The sequence below is a fragment of the Bombyx mori genome, chromosome 7 (genome assembly GCF_030269925.1).
Source record: "Bombyx mori chromosome 7, ASM3026992v2".
Taxonomy (NCBI): Eukaryota; Metazoa; Arthropoda; class Insecta; order Lepidoptera; family Bombycidae; genus Bombyx; species Bombyx mori.
Genome location: NC_085113.1, coordinates 1,516,716 through 1,537,472, shown reverse-complemented (window position 1 = coordinate 1,537,472; position 20,757 = coordinate 1,516,716). Strand labels below are relative to the sequence as shown.

The 20,757-nt window shown below is 37.1% G+C and overlaps 1 protein-coding gene across 1 annotated transcript in view; it reads right to left on the bottom strand.

Annotated features, from left to right (window-relative positions):
* Positions 1-20,757, bottom strand: part of LOC101742922 (IDLSRF-like peptide) — a 76,700-nt gene that overhangs the window by 18,773 nt on the left and 37,170 nt on the right. The window contains exon 2 of the mRNA XM_004923235.4: positions 3,342-3,464. Within this exon, the coding sequence (XP_004923292.1) occupies positions 3,342-3,462 (121 nt within the window). The 5' untranslated portion in view covers positions 3,463-3,464. The remainder of the gene's footprint in view (positions 1-3,341; positions 3,465-20,757) is intronic.

Here is a 20,757-nt window from a genome sequence, read left to right as displayed (position 1 = left end):
TTTTAGCCCATGTCACTCGGGAATAGTGTAGCTTCTAAGCAGTTAAATAATTTTTCAAATCGGTTCAGTTGTTTCGGAGCCTATTCAATACAATCAAACCAACAAATCTTTCCCCTTTATAATATTAGTATAGATTTTCGACAACAACAAGCGTCAATCTGCTTATTTATTGAAATTATGGTCACGGAAAATCAGTAAGTTATCGGAATAAGTTTAGTAACTCTAGTTGCTTGACCGCTCCAACTTCTTGGGATATGGGCGATCTTTTACGAAGACGGGACCGTGTTGAATGGAACGAAGCTGTCCATAGAACCTGGTAACCGTATTAAGGGAACTTGAGACAGTTTGAAAATTTACGGCATTAAATAACACAAGTAATAAAAAAACACAGCCCTATTTATTCTGGATCGAATGCTTATATGCATTCCGCTCCGTTATTCTCAGCTTAAACAATTTGGTCAGCCACAAAAACATCTACTAGGCCGAAAAATAAATATTCGAATTGAATTCGCGTAAATTTTTATGCAGATGATCGCAGACGGATTTGATTGAAAAATAAATTGAAAATTTTCGATTTAAACGTTTTGAGATTCTTTCATTCGATGTAGATTTTTCATGTAGGTATGTGAGGTTTTCTATTCAGGGTGGGCTAGTGAAACAATTGATTACTTCACATAAACTTGATTTTTTATTTCGTCCTAATCAATGTAACTAAAATTTATACGTCTTACGTCTTCAGAGTTACACTGCGTCTGCCTGTCTTCGCATCCGGCAACTACCTTCCTCCCGCTTAAGATATTTTTAATTTTTTTTATTGCTGAGATGTGTGGACGAGCTCACAGCCCAGCTGGTGTTAAGTGGTTACTGGAGCTCATAGACATCTACAACGTAAATGCGCCACCCACATTTTTTTATGCATTTTTTATTGCCTTTGTAGGCAGACGAGCATATGGTCCACCTGATGGTAAGTGGTTACCGTCGCCCATGTACTTCAGCAATGCCAGGAACAGAGCCAAGCCGCTGCCTACCGCTAAAACGTAAATGCCGCCACCCACCTTGTGATATAAGTTCTAAGATCTTAGTATAGTTACAACGGCTACCCCACCCTTCAAACCGAAACTAATTCCTGTTTCACGGCAGAAATAGGCGTGCGGACTCACAAGAGGTCCTACCACCAGTCAATTCCGCATTCATTCGCCGTCTTTCTTACTTCCTAACACGACATCTCCTATCTCTCTCACTCAACCATGCTCCATATCTGTCTCCGTTTCTACATGTATTTTTAGAGTAAAATTTAGGAAAAGCTCGTACAACATACCAATATAAAATATCATCAAGACTAATAAATAGTAAAGGATATGCTAGAACCGTTTTGTTTTTGCGCATTTAGACGGCCGTCTGGTGTAGTGGTAAGTGACATGGTCACTACACAAGGAGGTCGCGGGTTCGAATCCCGCCAAGAGAAGATATTTGTATGATAAATATAAAATGTCTTTTCCAGGGTTATGGATGTATATTATATATATGTATGTGTATAATAAAAATCTTATATTTATTTAAGTTATCTGGTACCTGTAACACAAGATCTTTACGAACTTAGCACGGGACCAATTAACGTGGCGTGATCGTTAGTAGATATATATTTATTATTAAATTATATTTATTTATACACTATTAAGGTACTTTACGGAAAAAATTAAAAGCTGTTTTAAGTCGTCACAGTAGCGTTCAAATTCAATCGAGATCTGTTGATTGTTTTAGAATACCATGCTATCAATACTGAGCCGACGCGACGCCTGGCCGTCAGTCTTATTGCACGGGCAGTTAAAAGTTGTGTTATCTAAACTCTAGAAACGACTAAACTAATGAATCCATTCACAAATATTTATGTTGGAAACTTTTTAATGTTATGGGCTATTTATCGTTAGATAAAAAATGATATAGGTACACTGGGGTCCAGACTCATCGCGTCACTTCTCTTAAAGTGTGATGGACGATGTTTCAAAGTAGCTTTTTTATTTAGGTCAACTATTACCGAGAAATGTGCTTCTGAGGTCTTAAAATAGTTGTTACTCTGAATCAGTGGTGGAGAGGGAATATGTTAATTTTTAAATAAAGCGCTCATTGGATTAGGTACTGAGTTTTTGCGTACTTCTGCCGCGAACTCGTCAATCATCCTTGCAGGGTAGGACAGCTGTTATAGAATACATTGGAGACTTTAACCTCGTTTTTCAAAGAGAATTGCGGCACTTTTTCAAACACTTCGGGTTCGTGTGATATGATACTATTATGACCTATGTATCTGTTGTAAAGCTTACTGTAAATCTTGTCGCGTTACTACTACACATTTTCCGTTCTTCAAACGATCAAAGAACAAAATTATTTCAGTGAAAGGATCAAAACCAGTTTCCAAGGTAATTTGAAACGTTTAAAAGAAATGCCCCATTCCGATTCCGACACAGAGACTTGGTAAACAAAGGGTTGTACCGCCCGCGGAGTTTGCAATTCATTAAAGTCGGAGTTGTCCCGGGGGAGTCGTGGCAATCTTAAACGTCGGCTTCAGGAACACGAACGAAAAACATGCCTACACTGTTTTGCCTCCTCAATCTAAAATATTTATAAACTAGCGGCCCGCTCCGGCTCCGCTCGGGTCTTTAACAAAAATTATATCAGTAACATTAACTATAATAGTTAGACATATGCTGTCGCAATACTTCTTGTAAATAATAATGTGTTCTACAAAGTCGTAGTACATTATTTTATTCTGTCATCAATAGTTTTTGCAGGGCACGCGATGTAAAGAATATTTTAAGTATTTTTTTACACCTTGGGCTACATTATTGGAGTTTTAGTAAGGATCTTTAATTTTTTTCAGAAAATATTATAGCCTATGTCACTCGGGAATAGTGTAGCTTCCAAACAGTGAAAAAATTTTTCAATCGGTTCAATACTTTCGGAGCCTATTCAATACAAACAAACAAATAAATCTTTCGTCTTTATAATATTAGTGTAAATAAATGTAACACAAAACCGGGTCTGTGATTGAATACACAAAACCCTCCCGGTGAATTACCGATCTGCCTATTTAAGTTTTGATGGGTTTTTTGTTTTGTTAGGAGGAAATCGCCGGACTTCCGCCTTCGACTGGGGATGGAGGGCGGGGTATGTCGTAGTTGAACCTACTAAAACCTCCTGTCGGTCAACAATCAGCGTCCAAACCTCGCATGAGACAAAACTCATGAAAAGGCAAAGGGGGCAGAGTGAAGCGTTTGGTAATACTTTCGTCAAATAAATGCAAGCCGAAATACAACCATATCCGTGTAGGCCGCTTAAAAACTTACCGGATCTCTTGGTGTGGTGCCCATAGAGACGGTTCAGATCCAATGCGAGTATGGTATGCGGGACAGCGCAGCTGAGAGCAGCAAGCGCAGCCACGCACGCTGCCACTCGGCAAGATGTCATTGCTGAAACAAACGAGATAATTTAGTAAGAATGGAAGGATGACGTTACCTTTGGAGAACAGAGTGGAATGGAGATAGCTTGTGTTGAAAGAGGCTGTGAAATAAAGTCGTCGTGGCCTAAGACTTCCGGTACATTCGTATCTAGCGATGCACCGGTGTTCGAATCCCGCAGGCGGGTACCAATTTTTCTAATGAAATACGTACCTACTCGACAAATGTTCACGATTGACTTCCACGGTGAAGGTATAACATCGTGTAATAAAAAACACCTTTTGTGAGTCCGCGCGGGTAGGTACTCATTCCTCGATATATATACTCTTTTCCTACCTATGCCTTGACATGTAGATTAGCTCACGGGACTCTAACCGGGAATGTTGCTAACACTGGCCCCATCAAGAGCAGTGCTTCGCAGAATCTACCACCGGATCGGAAACGCGACCCACTGAGAAGATCCGGCGAGAAACTCAGTGGACTACGATATAGACATTAAGATGTGATTGCCTGTATTTTTGTTTAACCCAATACGTTCAAATTCTATACTTCAAACCGGATGTGACTAAACCCAGATTTGCTGGGACAATCTATATATTAATACGTGAAGCAAAAACTTTGTATCCCTTTTTACGAAAATTGCGCGGACGGAGGAGTATGAAATTTTTCACACTTATAGAGAATATAGAGAAGAAGTGCACAATGCTAAATTTTTTTTTTAAAAATGAATAAAATATATATTAAATCAATAAAGAAAACATTACACACACTACATACCATGTATTTGACGCACACACGCATGCATACTATTTATTGTCAAACTTTTGTTCTTGACGTCTGTTGCCAAATTGAGATTAAATATTGTTTGTCTTTGTTAATATTTTTTATAGTGTAGTCTTGGCGAAATTTGTGTTTATAGAAGTATAAAATACAATCATAATAGTGTACAAACTTACAATTCCAATTAATTATAGTCGAATTTCGACTACTGCGGGACCTCTAGTAAAAGTTAATCTTCAAACGCTCGTTAACAAGACGTAAAACGCACACGTAATTCATACTCACCTCGTTTTATTAATTATATAGAAGCTTGTTAAGTACCGAAGTTAGGAGCCAATGAAATATAACTTTACCAAACAATTTAACTAAGTTTATCTTCGAGTAACCGATAGTTTTGACCCGAGAAGTTTCGGGTCTTCTATTGTAGTAGAACGTACGATCCTAAAGGTTGTTAGGTGGGCATCAAAGTTAATTTACTCCGAAAAAGCTTTCACTCATTTTTGACCGACTTCAAAAAATAATGAGCTTCTCAATTCGATTGGTTTTTTGTGTGTGTTGTGTATGTTAACTCCGAACTGTGAAGTGATTTTTATCAATATCAGACCAGATTTTTTTATTTAACCTTAATAACGCATATTTAATTGATTTCGACTACTTTTTTTATTTATTTTTATTGCTTAGATGGGTGGTCGAACTCACAGCCCACCTGGTGTCAAGTAGTTACTGGAGCCCATAGACATCTACAACGTAAATGCGCCACCCATCCTGAGATATAAGTTCTAAGATCTCAGTATAGTTACAACGGCTGCCCCACCCTTCAAACCGAAGCGAATTACTGTTTCACGGCTGAAATTGGCAGGGCGGTGGTACCTACCCGTGCGGACTCACAAGAGGTCCTACCACCAGTAATTACGCAAATTATGCTTTTGCGGGTTTGATTTTTATTACACGATGTTATTCCTTCATCGTGGAAGCCAATCGTGATCATGAATTGTTGAGTACGTATTTCATTAGAAAAATTGGTACCCGCCTGAGATTCGAACACCGGTGCATCGTTCAACGCAAAACGTGACATAGTTATTGCTATTTGAAAATCTAAATTTAGAGTCAAATCTAAATGCCTACAATAACAAAACTAAAATTATAGAAGCCTAAAAAAAAATGATGTAAGAGTAACACCAAAATAAGAAACATAAAAATCAATAAATTTTTATTAATAAAATTTGCATTAATAAATTACTGGAGATATAACCCAAGGAGGATTAACGTCAGGTAGATGACCGGTTATAAAAATCAAGCCAAATCGCTATGCAGCATGATAAGAGCACATGCTACGTGGACCCTTTATAGTGTGGGGTAAGGTCAAGAAGAAGAAGATCCACTTAAATATTAACACACGTGGATATGAAACCAAAATGTAAACGTTTTTTCTAAGTCAGAATCGAATTCTAGTGAATCAAACAGGAATCACAAATTTTCATTTAGATAAATCATTAACCGTGTATAAAGTAAAAAAATATATATAAATAAGTAGACGTACTCGCCCGCTTCGCTGCGCATTTAAAATTAACATTATTATTTATTGTCATTATTATTAGGTAGTCCAACGATCATATAAATATTAGCCTATCCATTAAGTTCCTGTATTTTCTACATGGATACCAAGTTTGAAGTCAATCGGATGCACGATTCAGTAGTTACTGGCCGTACTCGCCCGCTTCGCTGGGAATTTAAAATTAACATTATTGTAATGTAATGTAAAGCTTTCCTTCTTTGAGAACGGTTAGCTGGTAGATAACTCAATTGTTGAGTTAAGCTCGCCATTTTTTATATCTTATCCCAATTACTGTATTTTATTAACAGTGTGTACAAATAAAAAATAAAAAAAAGAATAAAGAATTATTATTAGGGAGTCCAACACTCATATAAATTAGCCTATCCATTAAGTACATATATTTTCTACATGGATACCAAGTTTCAAGTCAATCGGATGCACGGTTCAGTAGTTATAACGGAACATCCGTAAAAACCACTGTACATTTATATATTAGTATATATATAAAACCAACGAACAAATTACATACACGAAACTTCAGTACGCAAAAAGGCTTTTAATTTATCATATCGTTGTATAATGGAGGCGGGGTGGAAAGGAAAAATGTTCTATATATTTCAATGTCGTAATAAAAACGGAGAAATTACTTAGGGAAGGAAGTGAAATTGAACTGGGTCGGGTACGGGTATGGGTTAGGGTTCTACCGACAGCTCTTGACTTCTATCTAACGAATAGTCTTATTAAAGTAGCCGTGAATAGTCTTTGCTAGGCAGACGAGCTTAGGGCTCGCCTCAGGTACTTTAAGACCACAACTAGACAATGAATATCTACAAATTAAATCTACAAATTTAAGAGCGGACGGTTAGCATAGTATGGAGATGTGATGCGTAGAAAGAAGATGCATTTGACTAGGAGATGTATGGAAATGGTAGTGCAAGGTAGAGGGGAAAGAGGTCGACCGAAGAAGACATGGATGGAGTGTGTGAATGAGGATATGATAGAGAGAGGAGTGAGTGTTGAAATGACGGCTGATAGAAGTGAACGGAAGAGAAAAATTAGCTGTGCCGACCCCACCTAGTGGGATAAGGTGGAGAAAAAGGCTGCACTATGAATATCAGCGCTTTGAGGTCTTAATGGCATTTTTTATTGCATCGACGGATGAACGAGCTCACGGCCTAACAAGTGTTAAGTGGTTACCGAAAGCTATGAACATCGACAACTTAAGTGCCACCACCCCTTTTACGTTTTTAGTTGGATATATGAGTTTTAAGTCTGTTTTATAGTACATCGGCTGTCCTACCTTTAAACCGGAATGTATTACTGCTTCACGCCGAAGTGGTGGTACGTACCAGCGCTCACAAGATATCTTACCATCATATGCTAAACGCTGGACTGTAGACCATCAATCATCAGATGAGCAGAGATCACGAAATTGTTGCTGCCAGGGAGTATTTTGTGCGTAGCAGTCACACACCGCCGTGGGTTTGTTAAATATGCCTAAGCCTTCGAACTCATGTCTCAAAGTGGGTGGCCGAGTTTGTCTTGTCACATTTATAGGCTTTGGTATAAGTCTCTCTAAATAAGCATCATTTTCATTTGAAGATTCACTATCAGTTTCGAGCAGTAGAAAAACGACAGGATTGGAAAAATGATTCCGAATTTGGAATATTATGACCCAATTGCAGTTTTTTTTATCTAACAATAGTATCGTCCGGCCATTCATAACAAAACATTTTATTATATTCCGAATAGCTCTACAATTTTGATACCATGATTTTTATATAAATATTGATAGGGCTCGAAACATAGATAAATATGTATGTACGTATGTAAGTATGTATGTCAGTCTCTAGTACCATAACACTGGGAATCCTAATTTAGGACCGGATGACAGTGCGTGATTTGTTAGTTATAATATATTCGAAATATAACTAAAGGTAATATTCACTAAAATAATAGCAGACTAGTTTCATAATAGACAAGTTTCTGATAGTCCTCTTTGTTTTTTCTATTTTTTCCTACCTATGCTGATTGCCTTGAAAGGCTATTTCAGCTTTTGCTTGACGTGTAGGTGAGCTCACAGAACTCAAACCGGAGCGTTACTAACACTGGCCCTAGCAAGAGCAGTGCTTCGCAGAATCTACCACCGGATCGAAAACGCGACCCACTGAGAAGATCCGGCGAGAAACTCAGTGGGCTGTGTCTATGGGTTAATTTACTCGTCAAGCCCTTCCTCGCAATCAACGGGTTCGGCGAGGACGGTGACCGGTGCTTGCGGTACCTAAAAGCACCGTTAATGGATGGGGAGGATCCGTAATGACGTGTTTAGGGCACCTTGAATATTACTATTATATATGACAGCTACATGGACTAATCTCATACTTTTCTGAAAAATAGGTTCGACAATTGTTTGCCTCAATGTGATTTAAACTCCAATGACTGTGTCTAATATACCTAATCCCAAACTCCGCCGAGCCAAATCGCCTTAATGTCCTCTTAATTACCGGATAACTTATAACGCAGTTAACTTTCCCATTCAGAATATAACTCTGGATCAAGCAAACTCCTCCAGAAGCACTTCAACTAACTTAAGTATAATTAATAACCACATATTGACCAAGTTAACCCGCGTTATGCGCGCCAATCTAACCCCACGAGTTATAATTAGTTTGAGAATTAACTAAAGAGCGGTCGGCACCGTTGATTTATTTGATGGCTGACTATAAGAAGCAGTAAACTATGTGTTTATTGTTCTAGTATTAATAGAACGATGGAGGATGGATAGGAGGATGCGCCCGCGGCTCAGGATGAGCTCCCCTCCAAGGTGTTTCCCGAGTGCTATGAAATGATCTTCTTTACAAGAGGCTTGTGGAGAGTATTAAGCGGTAAGCAGCGGCTTGGCTCTGCCCCTGGCATTGCTGAAGTCCATGGGCGACGGTAACCACTCACCATCAGGTGGCCCGTATGCTCTCTGCCTACAAGGACATTAAAAAAAGGATTCGCATTCGTTGACCAGCGGGGTGAAATCTTTTTTTTTTATTACTTAGATGGGTGGACGAGCTCACAGCCCACCTGGTATTAAGTAGTTACGGGACCCCATAGACATCTACAATGTAAATGCCGCTACCCACCTTGAGATATGAGTTCTAAGGTCTCAGTATAGTTACAACGGCTGCCCCACCCTTCTTTCCCTTGAGCTTATAACCGAAACGCATTACTGCTTCACGGCAGAAATAGGCAGGGTGGTGGTACCTACCCGTGCGGACTCACAAGAGATCCTACCACCAGTAAAAATAGTGCAATAATCTTGCTAGTAAATAAAAAAAAACAAAACCGATCTAACAACTTATATTCCGTTAGACAAAATATAAAAACAAACACCTTTGCGCCTTCATTTATGTAATCTAATAATGTATGTGAACGCCGCCGGCTTTCTTATTATATACCTTCGAGCCAAAACAATAACTTTTAGGAGTGGGTGATATAAATCGTATATAGATTCAATATCTATATATCGCAGCAATATCGTTGAATCCGATATCGCGCCGCACGAAATCTATATATCGATTTCAGCCGATACACGATATTGCTCGATGTGATGCGCATCGCCATATCGTACCGATTCGTGAATCGAAATCTATATTTCGATATCAGCCGATACACGATATTGCTCGATGTGATGCGCATCGGCATATCGTACCGATTCGTTAATATCAGCAATATTCGTTTGGTTCGTATCGAATCGGCCAGAGTGAGTGAGCGCACGATAGGGATATCATGTGATGAATGAAACAGAAACAGGCATTATCCATACAATTGTAAACCTTATATTTAAGTCCATATGTCTGTAGATTATTCTTAGCGTATCAGCAGGATACAATTAAGGAAAGAAGTTTCAACTTTCGACCCTAACTTGAATGCAGTATAGCCTATTTGCATCGTTGAATTTAATTTCACGCGCTTTGACCTTGAACTAGAATTTTTGGACAAGTGTTTATAAATACTTAAAAGTTTTTTGTGTTCGATTTTTAAAGTACACATTTTTCTATTTTTAGTTGAATCCAAATAATTAAGTTTATTTCTTGTGTTTGTATTAAACTTTTGAAATCTACACTCTTTTGGTATGTAATTTTTGTAATTTTAAATTAAGACACAAAATACTAAAAACTGAAAATAATGTAGCCAGTCCTAAGCCTGGTAAAAGCATGAAGGAAAGTTTTTTTGATATTTTTATTTTCATGTTCTTTTTATTACTTTAAGATCATATTATAAATTGATATCAGAAAACCAACCGTATAACGTTGACTTAAATCTATATCTACTACGATATTAGATCGTAGAAGATATCAGCGTATCGTTTCAAATCTCAAATATCATGAATCGAGAAAATCTACTAGCATCCATCAATATATAGATTCAGAAAATATATAGATTCAATATCCGATATTGATCCTCGATATATAGATACGATTCGATACGAGGCAAAACCGATATTACCCACTCCTAATAACTTTCGTTTTCCTTTGCGCACGAAACTCTACTAATATACGTTATTCAGACACCGCCGTGCTTACTGAACTGTATGGAAGTCAGTATGTTGCAATCGAATGAATTGTGGTATTGTATTATTACAGAAAATATTGTAGAATCATTCACTGTTTTCTTATTCAGTGAAGCTATCGTTCTTGCCTGTTGAGAATCTTGGAAAATACATATGTGGGAGTTACATAAAAATATTTGAGTTTTCTTTACTGTTTTCTCGTTGAAAAGAAATAGCGTTCAATCATTTCTGGATTCGTAATAAAAACGCTTTCAAAACAAAATAATTAATTTGGTTTCGAGCACGATTTTTTATTTTTTATTTATTGCTTTGATGGGTGGACGAGCTCACGGCCTACCTGATGTTGAATGGTTACCGGAGCCCATAGACGTCTACAACGTAAATGTCATCTTGTCGTCGGACGTCTTGTGAGTCCGCACAGATTGATACCGCCACCCTGCCTATTTCTGCCGTGAAGCAGTAATACGTTTCGGTTTGAGGGGTGGGGCAGCCGTTGTAACTATACTTGAGATCTTAGAACTTATATTTCAAGGTGGGTGGCGCATTTACGTTGTAGATATCTATGGGCTCCAGTAACCACCTAACACTAGGTGGGCTGTGAGGTCCTCCATCCATCTAAGCAATAAAAAAAATCCCTGGATTATATGAGGCACGTTCCTATCCTCGTATAAACATATTACACTAACAATCTATTCAGAACTCTATAATTTTGAATTAATTTATTGCAGCAAATTTCAGTGTGTTCAGAAACACGTAGGGTTGCCGTCTATTCATTTAAAAAAGCTGTCTAAATTAAAATAAGATGATTTTAACGAACGATAAACGTTTTATTACTAGCTTATTAGTAGCTAGGTTGTATTTGTATGTTGTGATAAGAATTTGATCATAATCATTGACATAATTTTCATCATCAATTTGATCATCATCATTAGATACGCCGGCTCCGAAGTTTGTATATTTGAACTTATGGATGTACTTGTTCTTGTGTGTTGTATTTAATAAAATAATATAATACTAGAGGTCCCGCAGTAGTCGAAATTCGACTATAATTAAATGGAATTGTAAGTTTGTACACTACTATGATTGTATTTTATACTTCTATAATCACAAATTCCGCCAAGACTACACTATAAAAAATATTAACAAATACAAACAATATTTAATCTCAATTTGACAACAGACGTCAAGACCAAAAATTTTACAATAAATAGTATGCATGCGTGTGTGCGTCAAACACATGAAATGTAGTGTGTGTAATGTTTTCTTTATTGATTTAATGTATCTTTTATGCATTCTTTTAAAAAAATATTAGCATTGTGCACTTCTTCTCTATATTCTCTATAAGTGTGGAAAATTTCATACTCCTCCGTCCGCGCAATTTTCGTAAAAAGGGATACAAAGTTTTTGCTTCAGGTATTAATATATAGATAATATAATATACTGTATTATACAGTTGGCAGCCCTACGTACACGTACACACGATACGTATGGTAATTCCGTTATTTTCGTAATTAAATCGCGTTCATAATATCATTCGTGTTAGAAATTTCACATCACGCCGGAATAATTGCTTTCTTGAATACGTCCCACGTTTGAATAACATAATAACGCGTATAACAGGTTGTCTTGCATAGTAATTGGTTGTTAAACCGCTGTTTTCACTTAGAGACGTATTAAACATGAATTTATACTAAGTTTAAGCAGTTTGAGAAGGCCACCAAAACATTTCCCTTGAGGGCCACAGAGTTAATTTCAACACGGAAGTAGGTAAATATTTCGTGAAAACTTGACGATCGATACAAAAAGAATAATTTTGAGTAATCTATACATACATATAAATAAAATTAGAGTATCTGTTTGTAACATTGAAATAACCGCTTTTTACTACGTGTATATGAATATATATACGGTACATACACTAAAATAACATTTTTTTAAAATTTTGTCTTTCTGTCTGTCTGTTTGTTCCGGCTAATCTCTAGAACGGCTGGACCAATTTTGACGAGACTTTCACTGATAGATAGCTGATGATCTAAAGAGTAACTAAGGCTACTTTTTTTAGACTAGCTTTGCCCCGCGCCGTCGCCCACGGTACGAAAATAACCGCGGGTAACATCGCGGGACTTTGGTATTAATAATAAAATTTATTTAAGCGAAGCGAGGGCGGGTCGCTGGTACTGAATAAAACTGATAAAAAGGCGTTTTTTTATAATTTTGCGGGTTTGATTTTTATTACACGATGTTATTCCTTCACGATGTTGTTCTATTAAGAATGGCCGGGCCCTACTTAGCTTTCTTGAGCATTCTGATTTCTCTGAATCAATCATGTCGAGGGGTGAAAGTTTATTTCGCTTAATACGCGACATATATCTTTGTAAATAAGGTTCGTTTTATTTGGTATTAGTGACAACAATTTGATGTGGATGACATTGGAAAGGAGTAAAAGTCCGCACGGGTAGATACCACCACCCCGCTTATTTCTGCCGTGAAGCAGTAATGCGTTTCTTGTAATATCTCCTCGTCACCAGTAGTGTACTCGTCAGCTCCTCCGGTACAAGGATGTCGTGAAACGACACATGAAATGATGTGATATAGAGACCTCTCAATGGGAGCGCTTGGCAGCACGGCGGCCAGAATGGCGCAGGATGGTGAACAGCCAAGTACGCGAGTTCGAGGATCAGCGTAAAGCTGACCTTGATTACAAACGCGACCAGTTAAAGGCCCGCCCTCCTGCTGCCATAACCTATGATTATGAGAACGGCGTGCTTACGTGCCCTCAATGCGCAAGGAGTTTTGCCGCGAAGATAGGCTATATAAGCCACCTTCGAGCGCACGAGCGCCAAATCGCCGGATAGTAGTCGAAGTGATCGCCATGACCGAAATCGATCAGATGGATCATCATCATCATCATCAGTGTACTTCAAAAAATTCGACTTTAAAATTTATTAGGTACCGTGATAGGTTCGTATTTATATCAATAGCCGAGTCTTGAAGGCCACATGTTAAAGTGAAACGTATCCGTTATTCATATAGATAAACATTTTTCTTCTTGTAATATCTCCTCCTCACCATTAGTGTACTTCCAGTTAAGAATGTTTGTTATGCCAAGATAGTCGGATGCTCCTCAGCCACAGATTCTTTCTCCGTTCGCCGATTATCTTTATTCATTGCATCATTATGGCCATGTCATTATACCGTGCTTAAGCATGCTACCGAAGACCTATACTTCGAATGGTAATTATCTAATTGGTGTAGTCTAAGATCTCATCGATTACGATCCAACATTGTATTCACACTAAAGTAATTCAAAGCAAAAATTACTAATGAATATTGTGGAAAGGACATAAAATCCTGCTGAGCACTCATGGGTTTGTTTTCCTTTGCATTTAACGGAGATAATTTGGTGTAGTCTAAGATCTCATCGATTACGATCCAACATTGCATTCACACTAAAGTAAATCAAAGCAAAAATTACTAAAGAATATCGTAGAAAGGACATAAAATCCTGCTGAGAATTGGCGGGTTTGTTTTCTTTCGCGTTTAACGGTGATAATTTGGTGTAGTCTAAGATCTCATCGATTACGATCCAACATTGCATTCACACTAAAGCAAATCAAAGCAAAAATTACTAAAGAATATTGTAGAAAGGACATAAAATCCTGCTGAGCACTGGCGGGTTTGTTTTCCTTCGCGTTTAACGCAGATAATTTCGCAACCACTAAACAAAACCGTTAACATTTACCGCCGCTTTGAAAACTTTAATTAATTTTTAGTACGGCCTCCGAAAGAGATTTCGTTAATTAAGAATTTTGTTATTAATTAAGTAGGTACAAAATGGATAACGTGGCTTGTGTTCATAAAGAAAGGTTAATTGAATATTGGTATATTGCTGATCGATTTTGCCGCACAGTTGGTTAGGCCCTTTTTTTTTAGATGGTGATATATTATGATGTTGTGTTGGGTAGCTGTCATAGCCGGAACACCAGCGGCATCGCCCAGGCGGCTATGACACACGGTCGATAGGTTTTCAAAGTAGTAATAGAATTCAAAATCATAGTAATTGGGAGTGCTCTGAGGAATGTTTTGAGATGATCCATACTATCTGGAGCCACTGCGTTCATCCACAGTGCGTTACCAGAGATCTTTTTTGCCACATACCATCTGGCTTTGGAATGAGGTCCCCTCCACGGTGTTTACAGAGCGCTATGACTTGTCCTTCTTCAAACGAGGCTTGTGGAGAGTACTCAACAGTAGGCAGCGGCTTCGCTCTGCCCCTGGCATTGCTGAAGTCCATGGGCGACGGTAACCACTCACCATCAGGTAGGCCGTATGCTCGTTTGCCTACAATGGGCAATAAAAAAAAACCATTTTATCACAAAAACCCACCCTGTTAACATATTCTCTTCTCTTTTTCTCTTCTTCAACCCCTATCCACCCAACGCTGTGTAAGTCTCTTCATATGCACTCAATTTTTTTTGGTCTCTTTACTTTCACATCCAGTCCTCAGATAGTCGGTTCACTAGTTGTCTAGTAGTTACGACGTCCAGTACATTATAATGAGCCTAACAAGATTGTAGAAAAGCGAACGAATGCAACGAAAACGGTCCTTTAAGACAATTTAACACATGATGTAATTTGCTTGAGACGAGGTAGAGAAACTCCTTATGCATTTAAATGATCGTTTCTTGCTAGGAGCATCGCCAGAAGGGGATACAACGCTATCATTACAAGCACGTGGTTTGAATTAATTTTCAATCGTCTCGATTATTGTAAACAAAAACATGACTGTTTGTGTTTTCAACTTAGTAGATTTTGGGGATCCCTTGAGAGATTTTTTATATTTATTTTTGTAATGATTTATGTTTGTGTGCTATAAAAATTTAAGTCTACCCTAGCCTACTTTTTTTTTTTTTATATATATATATTTATTGCTTTTTGAGTGGACGAGCTCACAGCCCACCTGATGTTAAGTGGTTAATGGAGCCCATAGACATCCACAACGTAAGTGCGCCACCCACCTTTGAGATACAAGTTCTAAGGTCTCAAGTATAGTAGCGTTTAGATGTCGCAATTTTTTTTTTCGGTATTGCCTAAAGTTTAGAATAGGATAATTACAAAGATACGTACGTGCTTTCAGTGTACTTTATTTATTAGTTAGGTATTTAAATTATATATAGAAGTATTTCTACCTCGGAGTAGTCATAGTATTTGGTACTGGTGCCTTTTGTAGCCATTAGTAGCCATTTTGGTACTGGTGGTAGGACCTCTTGTGAGTCCGCGCGGGTAGGTACCACCACCCTGCCTATTTCAGCCGTGAAGCAGTAATGCGTTTCGGTTTGAAAGGTGGGGCAGCCGTTGTAACTATACTGAGACCTCAGAACTTATCTCAAGGTGGGTGGCGCATTTACGTTGTAGATGTCTATGATGGGCTCCAGTAACCACTTAACACCAGGTGGGCTGTGAGCTCGTCCACCGATCTAAGCTATAAATAAGTAAAGACCGTTGTTATTACGATACAGTTGAGACTACTAACTACTTCACACTTCAGGGTAAGTGGTAACTGTCAAAGCTTAGGTAAATTCTTAATATCAGGAGAATCATATTTATCTATATATAATTCAAAAATGCACATTCGGAGATGAAATCTAAAAAAAAGAAGATTTTGTACTTGTGTTTCGTATTACGAAGCTTTCATTAGCTGCGAAAGCTAACTAGAGCTTTACTTAGTGCCGAGCTTAGTCTACCGTTAAGTTAAATTAGTACAGATAGTTAACGAAGCTCGTGGAATATCTGGGAAATTCTAATTAATTCCAAGTCAGAGATTCTCAATGTTATCGTAATTTTAAATGTATTAACTAAATTAATTGAAAGCTTACATTTAGCTTTCACGTGTTGCTGAGAGAACGGACTCGCTCGTACTTTTCTTCATTCGTTCACATTCTTCCGTAGAATAAGATTTTTTTAGACAGATCAAGAGCAGCGTTTGACTTTAACTTTAATGATTCCCAAGGATCTTGTATAGCAGTCATAGGCAGGTCGCTACAAGCCTGATTGAGCTCCACTACCAGCACTTGGCCTGATGTCACAACGAACGTGACTTGCGCAAAATTAAAATGAAATTTACTATCCGTACTCTATGTGATATGATTTGTTTGTTCGCTCTCGTGGATCATGGCTACACTGCCGACTATGATAGTACGAGTAAGTGCCATAAAAATACCCTCCGATGGCCTTAATCGTTTTTAATTTAATTATTTTAATATAATTTAAAAATTACTAAAATACATCACGTTTTTTTAATGCCCTTGTAGGCAGGCGAGCATACGGCCCACCTAATGGTGAGTGGTTATCGTCGCGCATGGGCTTCAGCAATGCCAGGGGCAGAGCCAAGCCGCTGCCTAAGCCAACAACGTAACAAAATAAAACGTAACGTAACAAAAGCGTTACGCTCCCTCCACGCGTATTGGTTTCTATCTCTTTTTATTTCTCTCTATCTCTTTCTATTACATGAGTGCGAGGGTGCGTGCGAATATAGAGATTAGAGTAGACAAGCATGGCGTACTGAGTGAATTCTTCATCTATTATTTTGTTCTAATTTCACTAGTTACCATCTAATTTCATCGAATTGAGTAAAATGTAAAACTAGACATTATTGCATCCTAGATAATCAATTTAAAATAGACTACAAACAACAAAAGTGTAAGTAAATAGTATCAACATTTCAATATTTTTTGTCGTTAATAAATGGGACGCTACCACGAAATGTTGTACGAGAATAAAGTCACGAAATTGTTTGATTAACGAGCGGATGTAACGATCTGGAACAGGTCCGCCCAGAATTCCGTGCAAATAAATTATAAAACATCTTGATAATAACAAGCGATCCAACGTTTTATGGATTACTTCGCTTTGTCTGCTGGGTCTGGTGTTTGACATTAAAATGTTTCGATGCAAATTTTGAGGTTAAGCTGGCGTTGGCATATTTTAAGTCGGTCGGAGGGAATAATTACAAACTTTGCTTGATTAAAGGCTTATTTTTAAACTTTCAAATATCTATATATTAATATTTATGGGTTCCAGTAACCAGTTAACACCGGGTGAGCTGTGAGCTCGTCCACACATCCAGGCAATAAAAAAAAAAAAAAAAAAACGTGAATCAAAAACTTTGGGGAGGAGGAGTATGAAATTTCCTACACTTATAGAGAATATAGAGAAGGAGTGCAGAATACAATTTTTTTTTAAACATTATGTGTTAATAATACATTACATCAATAAAAAAAACATTACTCACTCTACCCTGTGTGTATTTGACACACAACACACACAAATATATATATACTCTTTATTTATTGTCAAACTTTTGCTTTATGTCTATGGTCAAATATTGTTTATCTGTAATATTATTTGTCTATAGTGTAGTCTTGGCGAAATCTGTGATTATACAAGTATATTGCCTTTGACAATAGAACCATAATAATGTTCAAATTCGACTATAATTAATTGAAATTATAATTTCCATTAATTATAGTCGAATTTCGACTACTGCGGGACCACTACTATATTCAATTTACCATATATTACTATATAGTTACCGTTAGCGACCCGTCCTCGCTTTGCTTCGGAAATTGTAATTTTATTATTGATCTTATTGTATATTATTTTATATAAATCTGATCATGACAGTATCAAACACAATAAAAAAGAATGTAACAAATAAAAAATATAATCTTTCCTCTTTTAATATTAATGCTTCACTATTTCGGCGATTAATGGCTTACAAAAAAAGAAAGATATATGCTGCTACGGGCTTTTATGTAAGATTATTTGAGATAAACACAAAATAGCTCGCAGATGGCAGATTTACTTGACACTAATCGTTATATTTTGGGTAAATCGAACTATATTTTAATAAATTGTAACCTATGTATATGTGTAAGCTTAGTTTTTATATTTATTTTATCGAATCCACAGTCTAAAAAATAAATTTCAAGCGTTTAGCTCTAAAAATAAAGATACTTCCATACAACATTTCATCCTAATCTTTCTACCCTTTACGAACCTTTTTTGCATTAAAAATTAGCCTTTCTCAAGCTTTAGACTATCTGTGTTCTAAATTTCATTTGAATCGGCTCAGTCGTTTTGGCGTGAAAGTGCGAGAGACAGAAAGAAAGACAGAGTTACTTAAGCATGTATAATATTAGTATGGAAGTAGGATAAACAAGCATAAGTTTCGCATTCAACTTACCTGCTCCTTGAATACTGCTGCATCGCTTGATACGAATGCACCCATCATCTTTAGGCCATGATGGCTTTGAATGAATAACTCTTATTGGTAAATGTAAATCAGTATTCAGTTAATCGCAAATAGTATCGTAATAAATGAATATAGACATTCAGACAAATTCACATGTACCTTTTTATTTTCCAAAAACGCTTTCACGTTCTTCAAATGTTTTTTTTTTTAAATTACCAACGAGGATACAGAACTAAGCTGAATTTATCATTAATATTCATATTCAGTTACGATTTGAAAGCTTAGGCTCGGAATCGGCACGCCCTCGCCCTGTTTTCCAATTTGCATTAAAATTTGCGGTACGGGAAACACCGCGCCCACTGGGAAATCGATAAATTACACAAAGAACATCATTCGAATTAAGTTGTTTTCGCTTAAGCGTCACGTGAAAAAAGATTTTCCAGAAAAGTTTGCTAATCTACCAGTTCTGAGCAACATCGATCTACCGAGAAAATACTTCCGTGCAATGGAAAGACTTCCACAAACCTCGCTGTCTTTAATCTGGTCTGTGATGGTTATTTTTCATTCTGCATCAGTAGGTATGGTCCTAGTAAATAACTATATTACTGGTGGTAGGACCTCTTGTGAGTCCGCGCGCGTAGGTACTACTACCCTGCCTATTTCTGCCGTGAAGCAGTAATGCGTTTCGGTTTGAAGGGCGGGGCAGTCGTAACTATATTTGAGACCTTAGAACTTATATCTCAAGGTGAGTGGCGCATTTACGTCGTAGATGTCTATGCGATCCAGTAACCATTTAACACCAGGTGGGCCGTGAGCTCGTCCACCCATCTAAGCAATAAAAAAAAGACCTAACGTTACACACCAACCCATTTGATACTTAAGGTCGGTAGAGATTTTAAAAGGCGACCTCTTTCTTTTATCGGAGATATTCTAAAATGATTTTTTTCTATTATCTTTCATTTCGCTGTTATTTTTCCGGTAAGTTGGAAGCATTAATATTTATCTGTCTGGTCGATAAGATAAGTAAGTTGCTTAGAGATAAATGCCTAAATTTAAACATACCTACCGCAATCTTAACTTTTCCAGAATTTCTGTAAATTAAACGGTCGTCTGGAAGAGATCGCTTTTAGCGATAAGACCGCTTATTGTACAAATGTATCTGCTTGCGACTGTTTTCTAATGTTAAGTGCGTTTTGATGTGCAATCAAATGTATTCTCTCACTCTAAGTTTAATAATTAAAATAATAAATCATCAAATTTAAGTTATCTCCTTAACAAAATTTCCTTTATATTCAGTCGTATTTTCGTGCGATCCAAACAAACTATCTAACTGTTCAAAGCTCAAACGAATTATTGATCCAATATGTCTGCTTCCATGTTGTATGCGGTGCACGATACAATATTCTCCGATGTTAACTTTTTTTTAACACAAATACAGAAAGGTCGTTTAGATTGTTTATAAGATTATTTATTTATTTATTTAATACAAGGAGAACCAACAGCCAACAAACAGTATAATAATATAACAAATAATAGAAACAAAAAGCCAATTAAAGGTCCTCGCCAATATAAACAAATTAAAAACACTAGAGAAACAAAAGCATAAACAAAAAAAAAAAATTATAAACAATCAGCAAGCAAGAAACAACATAAGACTGATTTCTTCCGAATGCCGAAGGAGGGTAAGGTTTTTCGAACATATTTACAAAGGTATGTGTTTTTTAACGTTTTGTAACACAACTCTGACTATTTTTATAGTTTCATTTTGTTTTTTGTTAACAGTTGACTGATGGGTAAGATGATATTCGTCGACATTTTAATACTGTGCTGATCATCGTGTCAATCAATCAATGAGCCCTTTATCCTGAAATTTTAGGATTGTACATATTACGTTTTTCAAAATGTCTCCAGTTCAGTGTGTTTAGTGCGAGTTTTTTAACGTTCTCGATAGTGTAAAAGTTAACTCAAATTTGTATGGAGATTGAGCGTTTACATACGTTTGCCGCTAGGGGCGCTGTTCCAACTGCGTTCAAATTTGAGTTAACTTTTACGCTATCGAGAACGTTAAAAAACTCGCAATAAGCAGATAGTGTGCCTAATAGCATAGGCTTCCTCTATCATCTTCCATTGTTGTCTAGGAGCAGGGTTGCTAAAG